Consider the following 17,761-nt stretch of genomic DNA (forward strand, 5'->3'; position numbering starts at 1 on the left):
ACAGCTCACTAGGCTAATCCTCCGCCTTGTGGTGCCAGCACACCGGATTCTGTCCTGGTTGCCCCTCTTCCAGGTCAGCTCTCTGCTGTGGCCAGGGAGTGCAGTGGAGGATGGCCCGAGTACTTGGGCCCTGCACCCCATGGGAGACCAGAAGTACCTGGCTCCTGCCATCGGATCAGCGCGGTGCGCTGGCCGCAGCACGCTGGCCGCGGCAGCCATTGGAGAGTGAACCAACGGCAAAAGGAAGACCTTTCTCTCTCTCTCTCTCACTGTCCACTCTGCCTGTCAAAAAAAAAAAAAAAAGTCTATTGCTTTTTAAAGGGTTTACTCTAGATGGCATATAAACATGCACCCTCATCATCACTTCTTGGGCTTTTGCAGCTATTAAAGCCAATCACAGAAACACATAGAAAAGTTAGTAAAACAGAAAATTTAGAGCTTTAAATTGCTACTAGGAGTACATAAAATTTCGATAACTCATTTTGCAGGAAGTAAAAGATACCCTTTAAGATATTATCTGTCCCAGGTCAACTTGTCATTTATAGTGGCTAAGAACTCAAATCATTCTCTAAAACTCAAGAGACATAGCACATAAATGTTTAATTTCTATAATATACATTGTTTCATTTAGATTTTGAAAAGATCACAAAAGCAAAAACACCGAAGCTGTGTCTAGTAACAAGCCTATGTATTGTTAACAAACAGTGTTTATTAAGAATTCACAATAATTGTCTTACAGAATTTGCAGGTGCCAAGGAATCATGGCAACAAAATTACAGAACAACATGGTGTTACATATATAAACAAAAAGGGTGAAATATAACGCTCTGGGGAAAAAACCCATTATAGAATAAATTACATTTTAAATCAGAATGACAAGCTTAAATGGAACATCTGGATTGTTGAGAGCTGCTTGACTTTTAAAACTTACAGCCAGCAAAAGCAGGGTGACAGCCTAAAACCAAGGAAAAAGCACTCGGGCAGGACTTCTGAGACATGGTACTCACTTGGCTTCTTCGGGTTCCAATCTTCTCAACCCTTTTAAAGTTGCACCAAATTATCTTTCTTGGATCTTTAGAAACACTCAAAAGTCGAACTTTCTTCTGGGTCTCGAGTGTGATTCAAGGCGTATTTTTACTATGTTCAATAGAACAGATACCATTTTGCACTGACAGCATCGTCTCCTTTGAGAATGACTCCTGGAACTGCAGTGAGGTTTTTTCCAGCCTGTCTCACCAGTTGACACAATCCTGAAGCAAACATGCATCCTCCTCATTAGATACAAAAATGTTCAGAGGCATGTAAGGAAGTTCTTTTAATGCTGAATAATTATATGAAATGACACTGACAGATGAGCTGTTAAATCAAAGGAGTCTTTTAAATCTGTGAAAAACTTTGTTGAAATTTTATTCTACCTCCTTTCCTGAATAAAGGAATATCTCAGTATATCCCGACATATTTCAGATGTTGCAAAATGTTAAAATTTTGAGTTAAATTTGGGATAGATGATGACAATATCATGGAAGTGAATTTAACTCTGTCCCTGAATTGAAATTATTTACCTCTTCCAGATTTACATTTTGTTAATGAGTCTTCAGAAAGTTCATGAAAAATGTGTTATAAAAAAACTGTGCATGGGTTCAAAAAATTTCTGCACCAAAATACACTTGCCTTTGGATTTCATTTTGCCACAAACTTTCTGAAGTATCCTCGTGCTTACCACTGGGGTCGTGTAAGAGGCTGTAACTTCAACAAGATGGCTAAATTTCATGTCTTCCATTACTAAAATTTATGGCTTTCTCTTTAAACAATCTGTAAAGTAGTCCCACTAAACTCAGAGATGAAAGATTATATCTGCAGCAGTCAGATTCTGGCAGTAACTCCTGAAATTTGATAGCTCTGTTCTCTTTCCCTATACCCCACAGCAAGTGTGGCTAAGAAACAACGGAGACCTAACACCCATCCATGGCTCCATGGAGTCAAAACCCATGGCAGTCTAGGGCTGGCTTAGCTGGTCATCGTCTAGTCCTTTACTTCCTTCCCTGCAAAAAGACACATCAGAAACCAATGCTCCCAAACTTAGCTGCGCCTTTGTTGGGTTAAGATTTACCTTTATGTCCAAATTCTGCTTCTTTTTAAAATTCTGGGGCCACGCTGTCCTGTATAAAGAGCATTATGTCTTAGAGAAAAGTAGCCTTTGCTGCCAAGTTTGGGTTTTCTATGGTAAGAGGGAGAAACTGACAGAAAATTTAGAACCAAATTTACTATCCAAATTTCCCTTGGGAAACCATGTATTTCTGTGCTATCTGAATGTTAAAGTGTCTTCTTTAAAGGCTCTGTGTTTTGTAGGCTTTTTCAAGCCCTTTTAAAGAAAGCAGAATACAAACTGAGAAATAAAAATATGGTGACAAGTGACTAGATAATGTAGTTAAGCATACTGCATTATTTTCTACTATAACCTATAGGTTATGATGGGTCTAACAGCTTTTATGGATATAATTTTACATATAAAATAAGCTAATTTCCCTTTCATTACTTTGAGGAATGAGACCACAGTTGTATTATTTACTATGCAGTTCCAATGCTGCCTCATATAAGTAATCTACAAAAGTGTCCATTCAGCATAGTTACTGAAAAAACTAAACTATCCAATGTCTCTTGTATTAGCTCTTTGAAAAATATTACTTTGTTTGCCTTTCCAAATTGTATTTTTAAAACAGGAAATTAAATCATAAATGCACCATGTGTAGATTCCTCATCTCCTGGATATTTACTTTTTTAAAAATAAAACATGTGACAAAAGAAACACATTTTGAGGCAGTATTTATATGTGTATATATTTAAGGTCACAGTTTTCACTAATCTAAGAGAACATATCTATATAATATTTAAAATGAAATCCAGTGAAACTCCAACTTCTCATTTGAGAATTTACTATAAAAATATTAAAACGAGAATTTCTCTCTTTTAAATGGTACTTGTATCTGTTATAATTTGGCAAATGGATCCCTTTCCATATTTTTTTAGATCCAAAATATACATGACTGAAGGACCATGTAACAATGTATGTGATCTGTGTAGTGACATGAAGCAATAAATATCACACAGTGAAGAATTTATCACAAACTAAATATAGTAACAAAAGAAAAAGCTTATGTACACATTACCAAGTTCTTTACAACAAATTATAGTGTATAGTTCCATCGCAGCATATTTGTACACAAAGCTTCTAATGTGAACACTGAACAAAATCTGTAGTGTAGATCTTTAATTTTGATTTAATAAAGTTTGTCCAGTATCAAATAATATCAAAAGTCTAAAAAAACAATGAGTTTTTATATCATGTTTATAAATTATTGTTTCATATACCATAAAAAACATAAGGTCAAAAGTGCAGTTTAAAAAAAAGGGGAAGTTGTTATTTTTGCTAAGAGCTAGAAAAATGTACTGTCCCATGTAAGAGGTGATCTAAAAGCTTACAGTTGCTTAGGAATTTCCCTGTAACTCATAAAACTTGGTTCGCATTTGTTCTAAGATAAACCAACACAGAGCGTTAAATAATCTTTCATAAAAATAAGAAGGTAAGAATCAATGCATATGTAACTGCAGACCTCCCCCAAAGTGAATTCACTCTGTGTACTGGAATGAATGGGCCATCACTGAATGTGACCAAATTTGGGAAATTCCAAAGGCTAACTAGAAGTTGTTATCTTCCTCAAATTCTTAGTCATAACTGGTAATGGTAATGGCATATACCCAGGGTTATGAAATCTTCTAGTGTAACTAACACAAAATATGATTTAAAGGTGATAAATCACATCATCTACTACTTCTCACAGAAAATAAGGACTAAGCATCCAGTAACAAAAAGGCAGAAGTAGAGAAATTAGTCAAGAAACAGATGGATGAAACACAACTCTGGGTCTTAATTGGCACTTATCATGGTAACTAGCTGTTTTCGACACATTTACAGAACAAAAGCCTATGCTGAAGTATGTGGTACACGAACCACTTATTTTTATATAAGAAACTCAAAGGGTAAAATTGTAGGTTCATAAAACAATCAAGGTTAGAGAAAAAATATGTAAAAGAAAATCTTATTTTTAAGTTTATGGTGGGACCAAAATATTGACAGAGCGGTTATCAGTCAAGAGCAGTACGCCTTTTGCTAAAACTAGGAGGCAGCCTGAGCCTGGCTCAACACAACCACTCCCCTCCTTCAAGTGCCATCTCACCGGTGGTGCTCGGTTTATATGACATCAAGCAGCAGCATATTACTTTTTCCACTGCATACAGTAAGCTCCTTTGTTGATTTAACATGTATAGACTGCCTGAGATAATAAAGATGTCATCATTACAACAGGTTAATAGCAGATGAAGGTCATCCTTAGTTTTGACAGGGGAAGGGACTGGCTGCCAGAAATAGCATGGGTATTGTGTAGAATGTATACTCATGTAGTTAGTAACCCACGTGTCACCTTGAGTGGAATATTAAAAGTCGATGGATATGGATGCTTGTGCAGAATCTTCTCGTCCCCTGACATAAATTTCACAGGGAATCTCCTCCATCACTCTGTCTTCTAGGGCCTGTTCAGGGCACTCATGTGCCTGTTTGAAAGTGTAGCTACTTTTTTTGAAGGTGCTATTAAATGTTTTCATTGGCTGTGGTTGTGCAAAATCATTTCGGAAAGGAAGTTCCATGGAGCTGAGGTTGGTCCTGCTTTGTTTGACACTGGATGCCTGCGATCCACAGTGATGGTCGTGAATGCAGCGGGAGGCAGTGGAGGAACGCCGCATCTTCTGGTAGTTGTCTAGCTCTTCTGACAAGTCTGCCAGGTCTGCAGAAATTTCTTTGTCCCTTAGTGAGAACAGTTCATAATGGGGAGGATCAAACACTTCCTGGAACCCTGTTTTATTAAAAGCAGTTTTGCAAGTCATGACCTTTTTTCGAGGCTGCTTCACTTGTACTAAAATAGAAATAATGAGAAGGACCAAGACAATCCCTGATGTAATGCCAATAATTGTTCCATGGGTTTTAGTGATTTGTTCAAATACTCCTGCTTTTTTCTTTTCTGTAGAAACAGAAACAAGGTTTTCAAAATTTGTTAATATGAGACTCAGCACATACTGGTAAGGTAATTTTAGGTAAAGCAAAACACCTGGGTTAAATACAGCACAGGCAATATATTTTAAAAACAGGTATTTAAACAAGTTAAGAAAATCCTAATACAATGATTTCAGGTTAAAGTAGTCACAATGCAGCTTGAAAGATTATAGAAAAGATAAAGTATTTGGTTGGTTCCTTGAGACAGTACTTGGTTCTTTTACTTAGAGGGTATGAAAGGCAAACAATTTGCAAATCAAATGCATTAATATAGAAAACGATAAAATAAATAGCTTAGCTTTCTGCTCTATGGTAGGTTTCATCAATTGCCGTGCTCAAGAATATCCATAGGGGCCAGTGCTGTGGGGTGTAGTGGGTAAAGCCACCACCTGCAATGCTGACATCCCATATGGACTCCAGTTTGAGAGTCCCAGCTGCTCCACTTTGAATCTAGCTCCTTGCTAATGGCCTGGGAAAGAAGCAGAGGATGGCCCAAGTGCTTGGGCTCTTAATATCCATGGGGGAGACCTTGAAGAAGCTCCTGGCTCCTGGTTTTGGATCAGCCTGGCTCCAGACGTTGCAGCCATTTGGTGAGTGAACCAGTGGATGGAAGACCTCTCTCACTGTCTCTCCCTCTCTCTGCCTCTCAAGTACATAAACACATCTTTTTTGAGAGAAAGAAAGAGAGAGAGAGATTGATTGATTGATTTTTCATCTGCTGGTTCACTCCCCAAATGGCCACGATGGTCAGGGTTGGGCTAGGTAGAAGCCAGGAGCTTCTGGGTCTCCTATGTGGGTGCAGTGGCCCAAGCACTTGGGCCATCTTCTGTTGCTTTCCCAGGGAACTGAATCAGAAGTGGAACAGTCGGGACTAGAACCAGTACCCATATGAAATGCCAGTGCTGCAGGTGGAGATTTAATTTAATATGCCACAGTGCAAGCCCCATAAATACATCTTTTAAAAAACAGAAAAAAAAAGAATATCCACGATATTTCTAAAGATGACAATAGGAAAAGAACCAACTTGATCAGCCACTCTCAGCCACTTGTATTTCTTGGTCTACTATTTGAACCTGAGAATACATCATGCCAAGTACTAAGACAGCCACATCACATTATATCACCTTGTCATGTATGATATTTATTAGGCTACTGAGAGACAAAACTTTAGTCTGAGGCAGTGTTTTGACGACTATCTTGCAGAGAGACATTCAACTATTACCACAAGCCATCATTATTTTTCAGAGAGTACACACTGGAACTGTAGCATGGGAAATTCTACATAATTAAAAAAAAAAAGTTTTTAGAATGTGTCTGTTTTTAAGGTGTAAGAATGACTCTAGAGCCGGTGCTGTGGCTTACTAGGCTAATCCTCCACCTTGCGGCGCCGGCATACCGGGTTCTAGTCCCAGTCAGGGTGCCGGATTCTGTCCCGGTTGCCCCTCTTTCCAGGCCAGCTCTCTGATATGGCCATGGAGTGCAGTGGAGGATGGCCCAAGTCCTTGGGCCCTGCACCCCATGGGAGACCAGGAGAAGCACCTGGCTCCTGCCATCGGATCAGTGCGGTGCGCCAGCTGCAGCGCGCCGACCGCGGCGGCCATTGGAGGGTGAACCAACGGCAAAAGGAAGACCTTTCTCTCTATCCACTCTGCCTGTCAAAAAAAAAAAAAAAAAAAAAGAATGACTCTAGCAACTTATTTTTTTATTAAACAGTGTTTCCACATAACTGAAAAAAAGAAAAATAACTAGGCTACCCCTTCTAAATTATCTAGACAACTAAATAAGCTACATTTAGAATACAAATGACAAAAAAATAAAATACCTTGAAATAAATTTAACCAAGCATGTCAAAGACCTCTACAATGAATATTACAAAGCATTAAAGAAAGAAATAAGACATAAAAAATGGAAAAATCTTCTATATTCATGGATTGGAAGAATCAATGTCATCAAAATGTACATACTACTGAAAGCAATTAATAGATTCAATGTGATTCCAATCAAAATTTCAAGGACATTCATCTCAGATCTATAAAAAATGATGCTGAAATTCATATGGAAACACAGGAGACCCCAAATAGCTAAAGCAATCTTATACAACAAAAACAAACTTGGAGCCACCATAATACCAGATTTCAAGACATCCTACAGGGGCCGGCACTGTGGCAGAGTGGGTAAAGCCTATGCATGTGGTGCCAACATCCCTATGGGTGCTGGTTTGAGTCCTGGCTGCCCCTCTTCAGATTCAGCTCCTTGCTGATGGCCCGGGAAAGCAGTAGAAGATGGCCAAAGTCCTTGGGCCCTTGCACCTGTATGGGAGACCCAGAAGAAACCCTTGGCTTTGGAATGACCAAGTTCTGGCCGTTGAGGACATTTAGGGAGTGAACCAGCAGATGGAAGACTTCAAGTCCTAAATCTGTGACCCAATACCATCAGAGAACATTGGGGAAACCCTGCAAAACACTGGCATAGGCAAAGACTTCTTGGAAAAGACTCTAGAAGCACAGCACAGGCAATTAAAGCCAAAACTGAAAAATGGGATTACATCAAGCTAACAAGCTTTTGCACCATAAAAGAAACACTCAACAATGTGAAGATGCAATCAACTGAATGGAAGAAATTACTTGCAAACTATGAAACTAATAAAGGATTAATAGCCAAAATCTATAAGAAGCTCAAGAAACTCAAGAACAAAACAAATAATCCAATTAAGAAATGGGCAAAGGACTTGAACAGACATTTTATCAAGAGAAGAAATTCAAATGGCCAATAGACACATGAAAAAATGCTAGGATTACTAGCCATTAGAGAAGTGCAAATAAAAACCACAATGAGGTTTCACCTCACCCCAGTTAGAAAGGCTTTCTTACAGAAATCAACAAACAACAAATGCTGGCAAGGATGTGGGGGAAAAGGTACCCTAATCCACTGTTGGTTGGAATGTAAACTGGTACAGCCACTGTGGAAGACAGTATAGAGATACCTCAGAAATCTGAATATAGACTTACCACATGACCCAACCATCCCACTCCTGGGAATTTACACAAGAGAAATGGAATGAGCAAATGAAAGTTATCTGTAGCCTTATGTTTACTGCAGCTCAATTCATAATAGCTAAGATATAGATCAACCCAGCTGTCCATAAGCTGAAGACTGCATAAAGAAAAGACAGAGATAACTTCCGCTTCTGAAGGGCAGCAGAGGTGAATGCACTTCCGGCAACAGTGGTTTGAGTGGCTGAGTCAAGATGGGTCAAAGTCAGAGTGGTGTTCATGGGCCTGGAGGTAGCAAGAAGGATGACAAGGACAAAACAAACAAACAAACAAAAAAGAAATACGAACCTCCTGTACCAACCAGAGTGGGGAAAAAGAAGAAAACAAAGGGACCAGATGCTGCAGGCAACCTGCCACTGGTGAGATCTCAGTGCTGGCTAAAATTCTTGCATTTAGAATTAAAGACCATCTTCTCATGGAGGAAGAATTCATTAGAATCAGGAACAAATGAAACCATTAGAAGAAAAGCAGGAGAGGCTGGCGCCGCAGCTCACTAGGCTAATCCTCTGCCTGTGGCGCCGGCACACCAGGTTCTAGTCCCGGTCGGGGCGCTGGATTCTGTCTCGGTTGCCCCTCTTCCAGGCCAGCTCTCTGCTGTGGCCAGGGAGTGCAGTGGAGGATGGCCCAAGTGCTTGGGCCCTGCACCCGCATGGGAGACCAGGAGAAGCACCTGGCTCCTGGCTTCGGATCAGCGCGGTGCGCTGGCTGCAGCGGCCATTGGAGGGTGAACCAACGGTAAAGGAAGACCTTTCTCTCTGTCTCTCTCTCTCACTGTCCACTCTGCCTGTCCAAAAAAAAAAAAGAAGAAAAGTAGGAGAAAAGATCAAAGATAGATGACCTGAGAAGGACCCCAATGTTGGTAGGAACCCTGGAAGACATTATGGATGACAACCACGCCATCGTGTCGACACGTGTGGGGTCAGAACTTGTCAGCATCCTTTCCTTTGTGGACAAAGATCTGCTGGAACCAGGCTGCTTGGTCCTGCTCAACCAGGAGGTGCATGCTGTGACAGGGGTGCTGATGGATGACACAGATCCACTGGTCACAGTGAAGAAGGTGGAAAAGGGACCTCAGGAGACCTATGCTGACCAAATCCAGGAAATTAAGGAATCTGTGGAGCTTCTTCTAACCCACCCAGAATATTACAAAGATATGGGAATAAACGCACCCAAGGGAGTCATTCTTTATGGTCCACTTGGCACAGATAAAATCTTGTTGGCCATAGCAGTGGCAAACCAAACCCCGGCTACTTTGTTTAGAGTAGTTGGCTCTGAACTTATTCAGAAGTAGCTAGGTGATAGGCCCAAGATCATATAGGAATTGTTTTGCGTTGCTGAAGAACATGCACCATCCATTTTGTGTTTATTGATGAAATTGATGCTACTGGGACAAAAAGATATGACTCAAATTCTGGCAGTGAGAGAGAAATTCAGAGAACAATGCTGGAACTGTTGAACCAGCTGGATGGATCTGATTCAAGAGGAGATGTGAAAGTTATTATGGCCGCAAACCAAACAGAAACTTTGGATCCAGCACTTATCTGAACAGGCCGCATTGACAGGAAGATTGCGTTCCCACTGCCTGATGAAAAGACTAAGAAGGGCATCTTTCAGATTCACACAAGCAGGATGATGCTGCCAATGATGTAAATCTGGAGGACTTGATCATGGCTAAAGATGACCTCTCCAGTGCTGACATCAAGGCAATCTGCACAGAAGCTGTCTGATGGCCTTGAGAGAACGCAGAATGAAAGTAACAAATGACTAGTGCTGTGGCATAGCAGGTAAGGCTGCCATTTGCAGTGCTGGCATCCCATACGGATGCTGGTTTGAGACCTGGCTGCTCCACTTCTAATCCAGCTCTCTGCTATGGCCTGGGAAAGCAGATGGCCTAAATCCTGGGGCCCCTGCAACTTCGTGGGAGACCCAGAAGAAGCTCCTGGCTCCTGCCTTCAGATAGGCCCAGCTCTAGCCATTGAGGCCATCTGGGGAGTGAACCAGCAAATGGAAGACTTCTCTCTCTCTCTGTAAAACCTCTCTCTCTTTGTCTCTCTGTAACTCTGCCTTTCAATAAATAAATCTTTAAAAAAAATAAAGAAAGTAACAAATGAAGACTTCAAAAACTCTAAAGAGAATGTTCTTTATAAAAAATAAGAAGGCAACCCCGAGGGGCTCTCTCTCTAGCAGACCACAGCCATTTTGAGAATGGCTGGAGTCTTCCCTACCCTCAAGAGAGGTACAGATGGGGAAGCTGCCTGGAGGGAACCATGTTCCAGATGATTTTTATTAGCAAACATCCTGTGTATCTTTCTGAGTGTGAGATGTCCTTTGGTCACTGCTCACTCTGTATCCCAATAAAGTGTGCTCTTAAAAAAAGAAATCATTGACTATTACACACATAGCAGTAAAAAAAAGAAAAAAGAAAAAAGAAATCCTATCGTTTGCCACAAAATGGATGCAACTGGAAACCATTATACTAAGTGAAATAAGCTGGTCCCAAAAAGAAAAATATAATGTTCTCCCTGATCTGTGGGAACTAATAAGAGTACCAAAAATGTAATCTATATAAGTGAAATTGACATTTTGAGATGCAATGATTTTCAACAGCCCTTGTGTCTCAACTGTTGAGGAATAGTTTTTTTTTCATAGTATTTGTTGAACTCTTTACTTAGTGTAGGGTTAATCTTATATGTATAAAGTTAATTAAAAGTAGATTTTTGTAAAAAAGTAAGAAGGGAATAGGAGAGGAAAGAGGAAGAAGGGTGGGAATGTGGGCGGGAAGGAGAGAGGGTAGTGTGGGAAGAGTCACTATGTTCCTAAATTTGTATACATGAAATGTATGAAATTTGTATACCTTAAATAAGAGGTTTCTAGGTAAAGAAAAAAAGGAAAAGAAAATAAAGCCCGAAAATATGACATACTTCTAACAACTTAAAAAAGTTTGCAAACAGGGCCAGCAATGGGCATAGTGTGATAAAATCCTGGGCCTGCAGTGCTGGCATCCCATATGGGCACTGGCTGGAGTCCTGGCTGCTCTACTTGCAATTCTCTCCCTGCTAATGTGCCTGGGAAATCAGCAGAGGATGGCCAAGTCTTTGATCCCTTGCACCCACGTGGGAGACCTGGAAGAAGCTCCTGGCTCCTGGCTTCAGATCAGCTCAACTACAGCTTTTACAGCCATCTGAGTGAACCAGCGGATGGAAGACCTCTCTCTGTCTCTATATCTCTGTGTAAATCTTTCAACTAAATAAAATAAATTGGAAAAAAAAAGTTTGCTAACTGGGCTGGTGCTGTGGTGCTGTAGGCTAAGCCTCTACCTGTGGTGCTAGTATCCCATTTGGGCACCAGTTCAAGTCCTGGCTGTGCCTCTTCCAATCCAGCTCTCTGCTAATGGCCTGGGAAAGCAGAGGAAGATGGCTCAAGTGCTTGGGCCCCTGCACCTGCATGGGAGACCTAGAAGAACGTCCTGGTTCCTGGCTTCATATTGGCTCTCTGGCTTCTGCAGCCATTTGGGGAGTGAACCAGCTAAAAGAAGACCTTTCTCTCTGTCTCTCCCTCTGTCTGTAATTCTACCTCTCAAACAAATAAAATCCTTAAAAAATTTTTGCAAACAAAAACATGTTTTTGTTCAGATTAAGTATTTCTCTTTGCTTGCACCGTATCAGAGAAGTCTGGAATCCACTGAAGAAAACACTTACACATCTCCTTTGCTGCTAGTCAGCTACGCTAAGCATGATTTTTAAAAATGACATTGAAAGTGTTTCTTAATAAAAAGCAAATTATTCTTTTCTCAAAAATAGGTTGGTTTTTGCATCAGACTCACCTTTACAATGGTTTTCATCCCAAGGGTATGCACAGTTTTGAATACCATTACACACTAAGGAATTATTGATGCACATGTTGCTATGGCAAAAAAATGTGCTGCCTGTGCAGGGAGCTGTAGAAAAAAGAAAATTATGTTGCTAAGAACAGACATAAAGATTATGAACATGTCTTATTTTACTCTTAAGAATCTGGCTTTGTTTGAGTGCTTATCTCAAAGACCTTCCCATGAATATGCACTGTACTACACAGATAATGTGATAAAGGCTAATATTTTCTGATACAGATTCATTCAAACTTTTTCTAATGCCGGGTACCAAAATGTTGTTTTAATGTAATGATGCTATGAATGTATATTCTTATGGTTCTTATGGATCTAGTATAGTCTGGTGAACTTTTTAAAAACTTTAAGAGAAATGTTGATGAAGATGCAGAAACATTGGAATTCTGCATGCACTGCTGGACAAATGGATACTCTGGTGTCTGTAGTTCCTCCACAAGTTACACAGAATCCTGTATGACCCAGTAATTCCAGTTTTAGGTACACACCCTCAAAGAACTGAAAGCAGGATGGAACTACATTCCTTACCTTGTCCTCTCCCCACCCCAATCATATTTAATATTCCTGTTTACAGAAAACATCCAAATGTCACAGGGGTTTCTTTTTCTTTCTTTATTTAATCCTCTTTTTACTAACTGCCACAAATAAGAGAAAATGTGGTATTTCTCTTTCTGGGTCTGGCTTGATTCACTTAGCATAATGATTGCCAGATCCACTAATTTCCATGTCTTGTACTGAACCAATCTCACATTCCTCTGCTCCCTACTATGCAGTCAGTGGGATGATAAGGAGGTGGCCTCTGACCCCTTCAGGAACTGCATCTTGTCCAGCCTTGGGAAAACTGTCATCCTTGGTCCTTCTCCTTTGGGAACGTTAAGGGCCTTCATTCCCTGACATGTTGTTTGGTACAGCACCTCCAGGAAACAGAACTGTTAAATGAAAGAGTTGTCTGTACCCTTATGTTTATATCAGCTCAATTCACAACAGCTAAGATATGGAATCAACCCAGATGTCCATCCACTGAAGACTGTATAAAGAAACTGTGGTATATACATATACCATGGAATACTACTCAGCTATAAAAAATGAAATCCTGTCTTTTGCAACAAAATGGATACAACCAGAAGACCATTATGCTTAGTGAAATATGCCAATCTCCAAAAGACAAATGTTTTCCCTGATTTGTGGTAACTAATACACAGAGCACAAAAAAGTTAATATATGAGTGAAATTGACATTTTGAGATTTAATTATTATTTATAACCCTTATTTATAATCTGACAGAACAGTGATTTTTCTACTTATTACTTATTGAATTCTGTATTTAGTGGAGGGTTAAGTGTGTGATTAAAGAAAATTGAAAGTATGTCATTGCAAAAATTGAAAGAAAATTAAGAGGAGGCGGAGGAGGGAAGGTAGTCCAAAGGAAGGGAGGAAGGGTAGGATGGGAAGTATCATTATGCTCTTAAAACTGTCTATATGAAATATACAAATCTGTTCCCTCTATATAAATTAAAAAATTAAACACCATTAAAAGCAGTAACTCAGACACTTGCATATGAATGTTCCCAGCAACATTATTCACAATTGCCAAAAGGTGAAAACAATTTAAGTGCCCACTGACAGATGTATGAATAAACAAAATATGGTATATATAAGAAAATGGAATAGTACCCATAGAGAAATAAAATCCAGATATACACTATAACATAAATGTTTGAAACATGCTAAGTGAAATGAGCCAAATATTTCATTTAGCCTAATGCTTGATTATGTATTAAATTACTGCAAGACGAATATATGAGTCTACTTATATGAAGTACCTATAGGAGGCAAATTCATAGAAATATAAAGGAGAAGAGAAGTTAATAAGGACTTGGACAAAGGGAAATGGGGAGTTAGTGATTAATGGTACAAAGTCAGTTTGATAAGATGAAAGAATTCTGCAGATGGATAGTATGGATGCATTTAACGTGGCTGAACTAACTGTACACACAAAAATGGATAAAATGGCACATTTTGTTATGTATATTTTACCACAGCAAGCAAGCCAAAAAATCTATTCTTTTATATTACAAAACATATTCTAAAAATACTTGAAAGGCGGAGAGAGGGAGAGAGGGAGAGGGAGGAGGAGGAGAGAGGAAGAGTAGAAATAGGGAAAGAGGGAGGGGGAAGGAGAGAGGAGAGAAAGGGAGGGGGGAGAGGGAGAAAGCGAGAGAAGAGGGAGGGAGGGGGGAGAGGGAGGGGGGAAAGAGAGGGTGAAAGGGAGAGAGAGGGATAGAGAGAGAGAGAGGGAGAGAGAGAGAGAGAGGGATAGAGAGAGAGGGAGAGAGAGAGGGAGAGAGGAAGGAAGAGGAAGAGAGAGAGAGAGAGAGAGAGAGAGAGAGAATATCTATCTCTTGGCTTATTCCCCAAATGCCCACCATGTGCAGGGCTGGACCAGGGTGAAGCAGGGAGCTGGGAACTTAATCCTGGTCTCCTACGTGGGTGGCAGGAACCTAAGCACTTCTTCTATCATCTGTTACCTCTCAGGTGGGCAGTAAAAAGAAGCTGGAATTGGGAGTGGAGTCAGGCCTCAAACCTAGGCACTTCAAAATGGTATGTGGGTATCCCAAACAGGATTTTAACTCCTGCACCAAATATTTTTAAAGACATTAAAGTATACTGAAAATATATGGAATACATATCACATAATTTTGCATTCTGTAAAAACTTTTTTCAGGGTGAGATATCTCCTTACCCTTCACAGTGACCACATAGTCATCTTTCAAGATCATCTCAAATGTCACCCTGTGAGAATCCCTTTAAGTTTCCCATGTATATTCCTGTCATGTTACTTCCTCTTCACTTACTTTGCACTCCTCCCTATATTATGTAAAAAACCCATTATCCTGGATTATGATTCAATGTACTTACTTCTACTATGAAATAAGGTCCTCCAACATAATAGTAGGAACTATTTCAGTGTAAAGACACACGAAGAATTGGAAATCAAGAAGTGAGGCAGTGTAATATTTTCCCATTAAATAAGATTGTGGAAGTATGACAGAAGTTGAAAAAACTCAACTAACAATTTTGATTTCTAGTATTATAATCAGGGGTAGGCATTTAGCCAACCTGCTGAAAATGCCAGCCCATGTCCCACATCCGAGTGCCTGGGTTAGAGTCCTGGCTCTGGCTCTTGACTCTAGCTTCCTGCTAATGTACACCCTAGGAGGCAGCAGTGGGGGCTCAAGTAATTGGGTTCTTGCCGCCCATTTCTAGCCTTGGTCCATCCCTATCCCTGACTGTCAAAGGCATCTGGAGAGTGAACTAGCAATAGGAGTTCTTTAAAAAAGGGATGGGGCTGGCACTGTGGCTCAGCAGGTTAAAGCCCTGGCCTATAGTACGGAAATCATATATGGGCTCTAGTTCAAGTCCTGGCTGCTCCATTCCTATCCAGCTCCCTGCTGATGCACCTGGGAAAGCAGTGGACCTGTACCCACATGGGAGACCCAGGAGAAGCTCCTGGCTTTTGACTTTGGATCGGCCCAGCTCTAGCCATTGCAGTCACCTGGAGAGTGAACCAGCAGCTGGAAGACCTCTGTCTCACTGGCTCTACCTCTCTCTGTAATTCTGCCTTTCAAATACATAAAATAAATCTTATTTTTTTAAAATGAGAGAGAGAAATAAAATTACAGAGACTGCATTTTCTGAATACAAAATTCTGTACTTAAAAATTACTTTATTTATTTGAAAGGCAAATCATCTGTAGGTTCAGGCCAGGCAAAAGCCATTCTAGTCTCCTACAGGTGTGGCAGGAACCTAAGTACTTGGGCAATCTTTGGCTGCTTTCCCAGGCACATGTTTGGAAAACTGGGCTGGAAGTGGAGTAGATACTCTGATATGGGATGCCAGTGTAGGAGGTGGCAGCTTAACCTGATGCACCACAACATGGGCTCAATTCTATATTTTTAATTTTAGAAACTACATGCTTCACTGAGGAAGGAGAACTGAATATTGCTTAATATTACACTGATATCTCAAATACTTTTGTATTTTTTTAAATAAAAAAACATAAAAAATTATCAAACTAATAAAGAAGTTCTTTCCCAAATACAATGTTTCTCTTAATACATATATAACAAAAGTCACAGGGAATGTGCTTGGCCTAGTGGTTAAGATGCCAGCTGGGATGCCTTCATTGTCTGTCAGCGTGCTGGGATTTAAGTCCAGGCTCCACTCCTGATTCCAGCTTTCTGCCTATGCATGCTCAAGTACTTGGGTCCCTGCCACCCATAGGGGAAGACCTGGACTGAGTTCCAGTCTCTGGCCTGAGCTAAACCTGGCTTTTGAAGGCATTTGGGGGAGTAAATCAGCACATGGGAAATCTGTGTCTCCCTCAAATAAAAAATAGATTTTAAAAAGTCATGAGTTTCATTCTTCTTTTCTCTCTGAATAGGCTCTCTTTAAGGTGTAGTCATAGGAAGTCTGGGGGCTATTTAAGTACATTCTCTAATTCAAGTAAATTATCAGTAATAAAACTTATATTTTGCTAACTACCTCCTTTATCCTTTTGGTCTCTAAATAGTTTCTGAATATAGGCTAGGAAAACAGTTGTTATATATTGGGCTCCCAGAAAAATCCCAAAGCATTTGATAAGTGTAGGTCAATAGAAGATATCCAAAACTGCTTTGCTATTACAATAAAATATAACCTCTTTAAGGCAGAATTCTACATAAGGTATTATTCACCCATGTTCCAGGGCAGCAGATCACTAACCTATGGTCAGTCATTAGGAACTAGCCATTTGTTTACCTTCTCTTAAGCCCATGTGGATTTAGGCATGACTTACTTGCTGACAATTTAAGCAGACTTCAAGCTATACTTAATCACTGAAGTTCAACTATAATAATTCCAAGCCTAAAGCTGCTAAGGATTGAATAATTTGGCAAACAGAGCTGTGTGGTAGAGAGTGGAAAAAATAATGGGGTAGTATCAATATTGTTTCTGTTACTAGTTCCTCTGTATACTTTGTAAGCTGACTGACCTCTGGACACCTCAGCTTCTCTTTTAAAGTTAATGTGATAGAGTATTTCTGGTTCTAAAATTTGATGAATTCCTCACTCAGCCTTTCAAGTTAAACAAACAAAAAAAAGGGATAAGCATTTGGTGTAGCAGTCAAGACACTGCTTGAGATGCCTGCACCCGATGTTGGAGTGCCAGATTCAAGTCTCTGCTCCACTCTCAGTTCCAGTTTCTTGATGATGCATGCTCTTGGAAGCAGCAGATGATGGCTCAAGTACTTGGCTTACTGCCATCAATGTGAGAGCTGGACTGAGTTTCCCAGTTCCCAGCTTCTGCCTGGCCCAACCCTAGCAATTGCAGGCATTTGGGAATGGGAATTCTCTGTGTCACTCTGCCTTTCACATAGACAAAATAAATGAAACTAAAAAAGATAAATAAATAAAAATCTGATGAACTTAATAAAAATTTTATGAATGTAGTAATTTCAATCATATTGATACATCTGGTCTGCTTCTAACTACAAAAGTATACATTTAATAATTTATTGAGATTTAACTTGTTAAAACTTATCACTTTTAAACTATTGCAGTATTTCATGCTTCAAAATCATCATTTGTAAATAGATTTATGTATTTATTTGAAAGGCAGAGTTACAGAGAGGCAGAGGCAGAGACAGAGAGAGGTCTTCGAATGCTGGTTCACTCCCTATAT

The 17,761-nt window shown here is 39.9% G+C and overlaps 1 protein-coding gene and 1 pseudogene across 5 annotated transcripts in view; one reads left to right on the top strand and one right to left on the bottom strand.

The window, feature by feature from the left end:
* Window positions 1–574: 574 nt before the first annotated feature.
* The window catches only part of NETO2 (neuropilin and tolloid like 2), a 70,700-nt gene continuing 53,513 nt past the window's right edge, over window positions 575–17,761 (bottom strand). For 4 of the 5 annotated variants that reach the window (XM_017337622.4, XM_051833887.3, XM_008248376.5 and 1 more), the window contains 2 exons: window positions 11,981–12,094; window positions 575–5,072 (listed from right to left, as the gene is read on the bottom strand). In XM_017337622.4, coding sequence (XP_017193111.1) covers window positions 4,492–5,072; window positions 11,981–12,094 — 695 coding nt within the window. In that variant the 3' untranslated portion in view covers window positions 575–4,491. The remainder of the gene's footprint in view (window positions 5,073–11,980; window positions 12,095–17,761) is intronic. The other variant, XM_017337623.4, reaches the window with a different exon arrangement.
* LOC108175506 (26S proteasome regulatory subunit 4-like) lies at window positions 8,206–10,469 on the top strand (annotated as a pseudogene).

Source organism: Oryctolagus cuniculus, chromosome 18, assembly GCF_051225735.1.
Source record: "Oryctolagus cuniculus isolate XC-2025 breed Fujian yellow rabbit chromosome 18, ASM5122573v1, whole genome shotgun sequence".
In the NCBI taxonomy this organism is placed as follows: Eukaryota; Metazoa; Chordata; class Mammalia; order Lagomorpha; family Leporidae; genus Oryctolagus; species Oryctolagus cuniculus.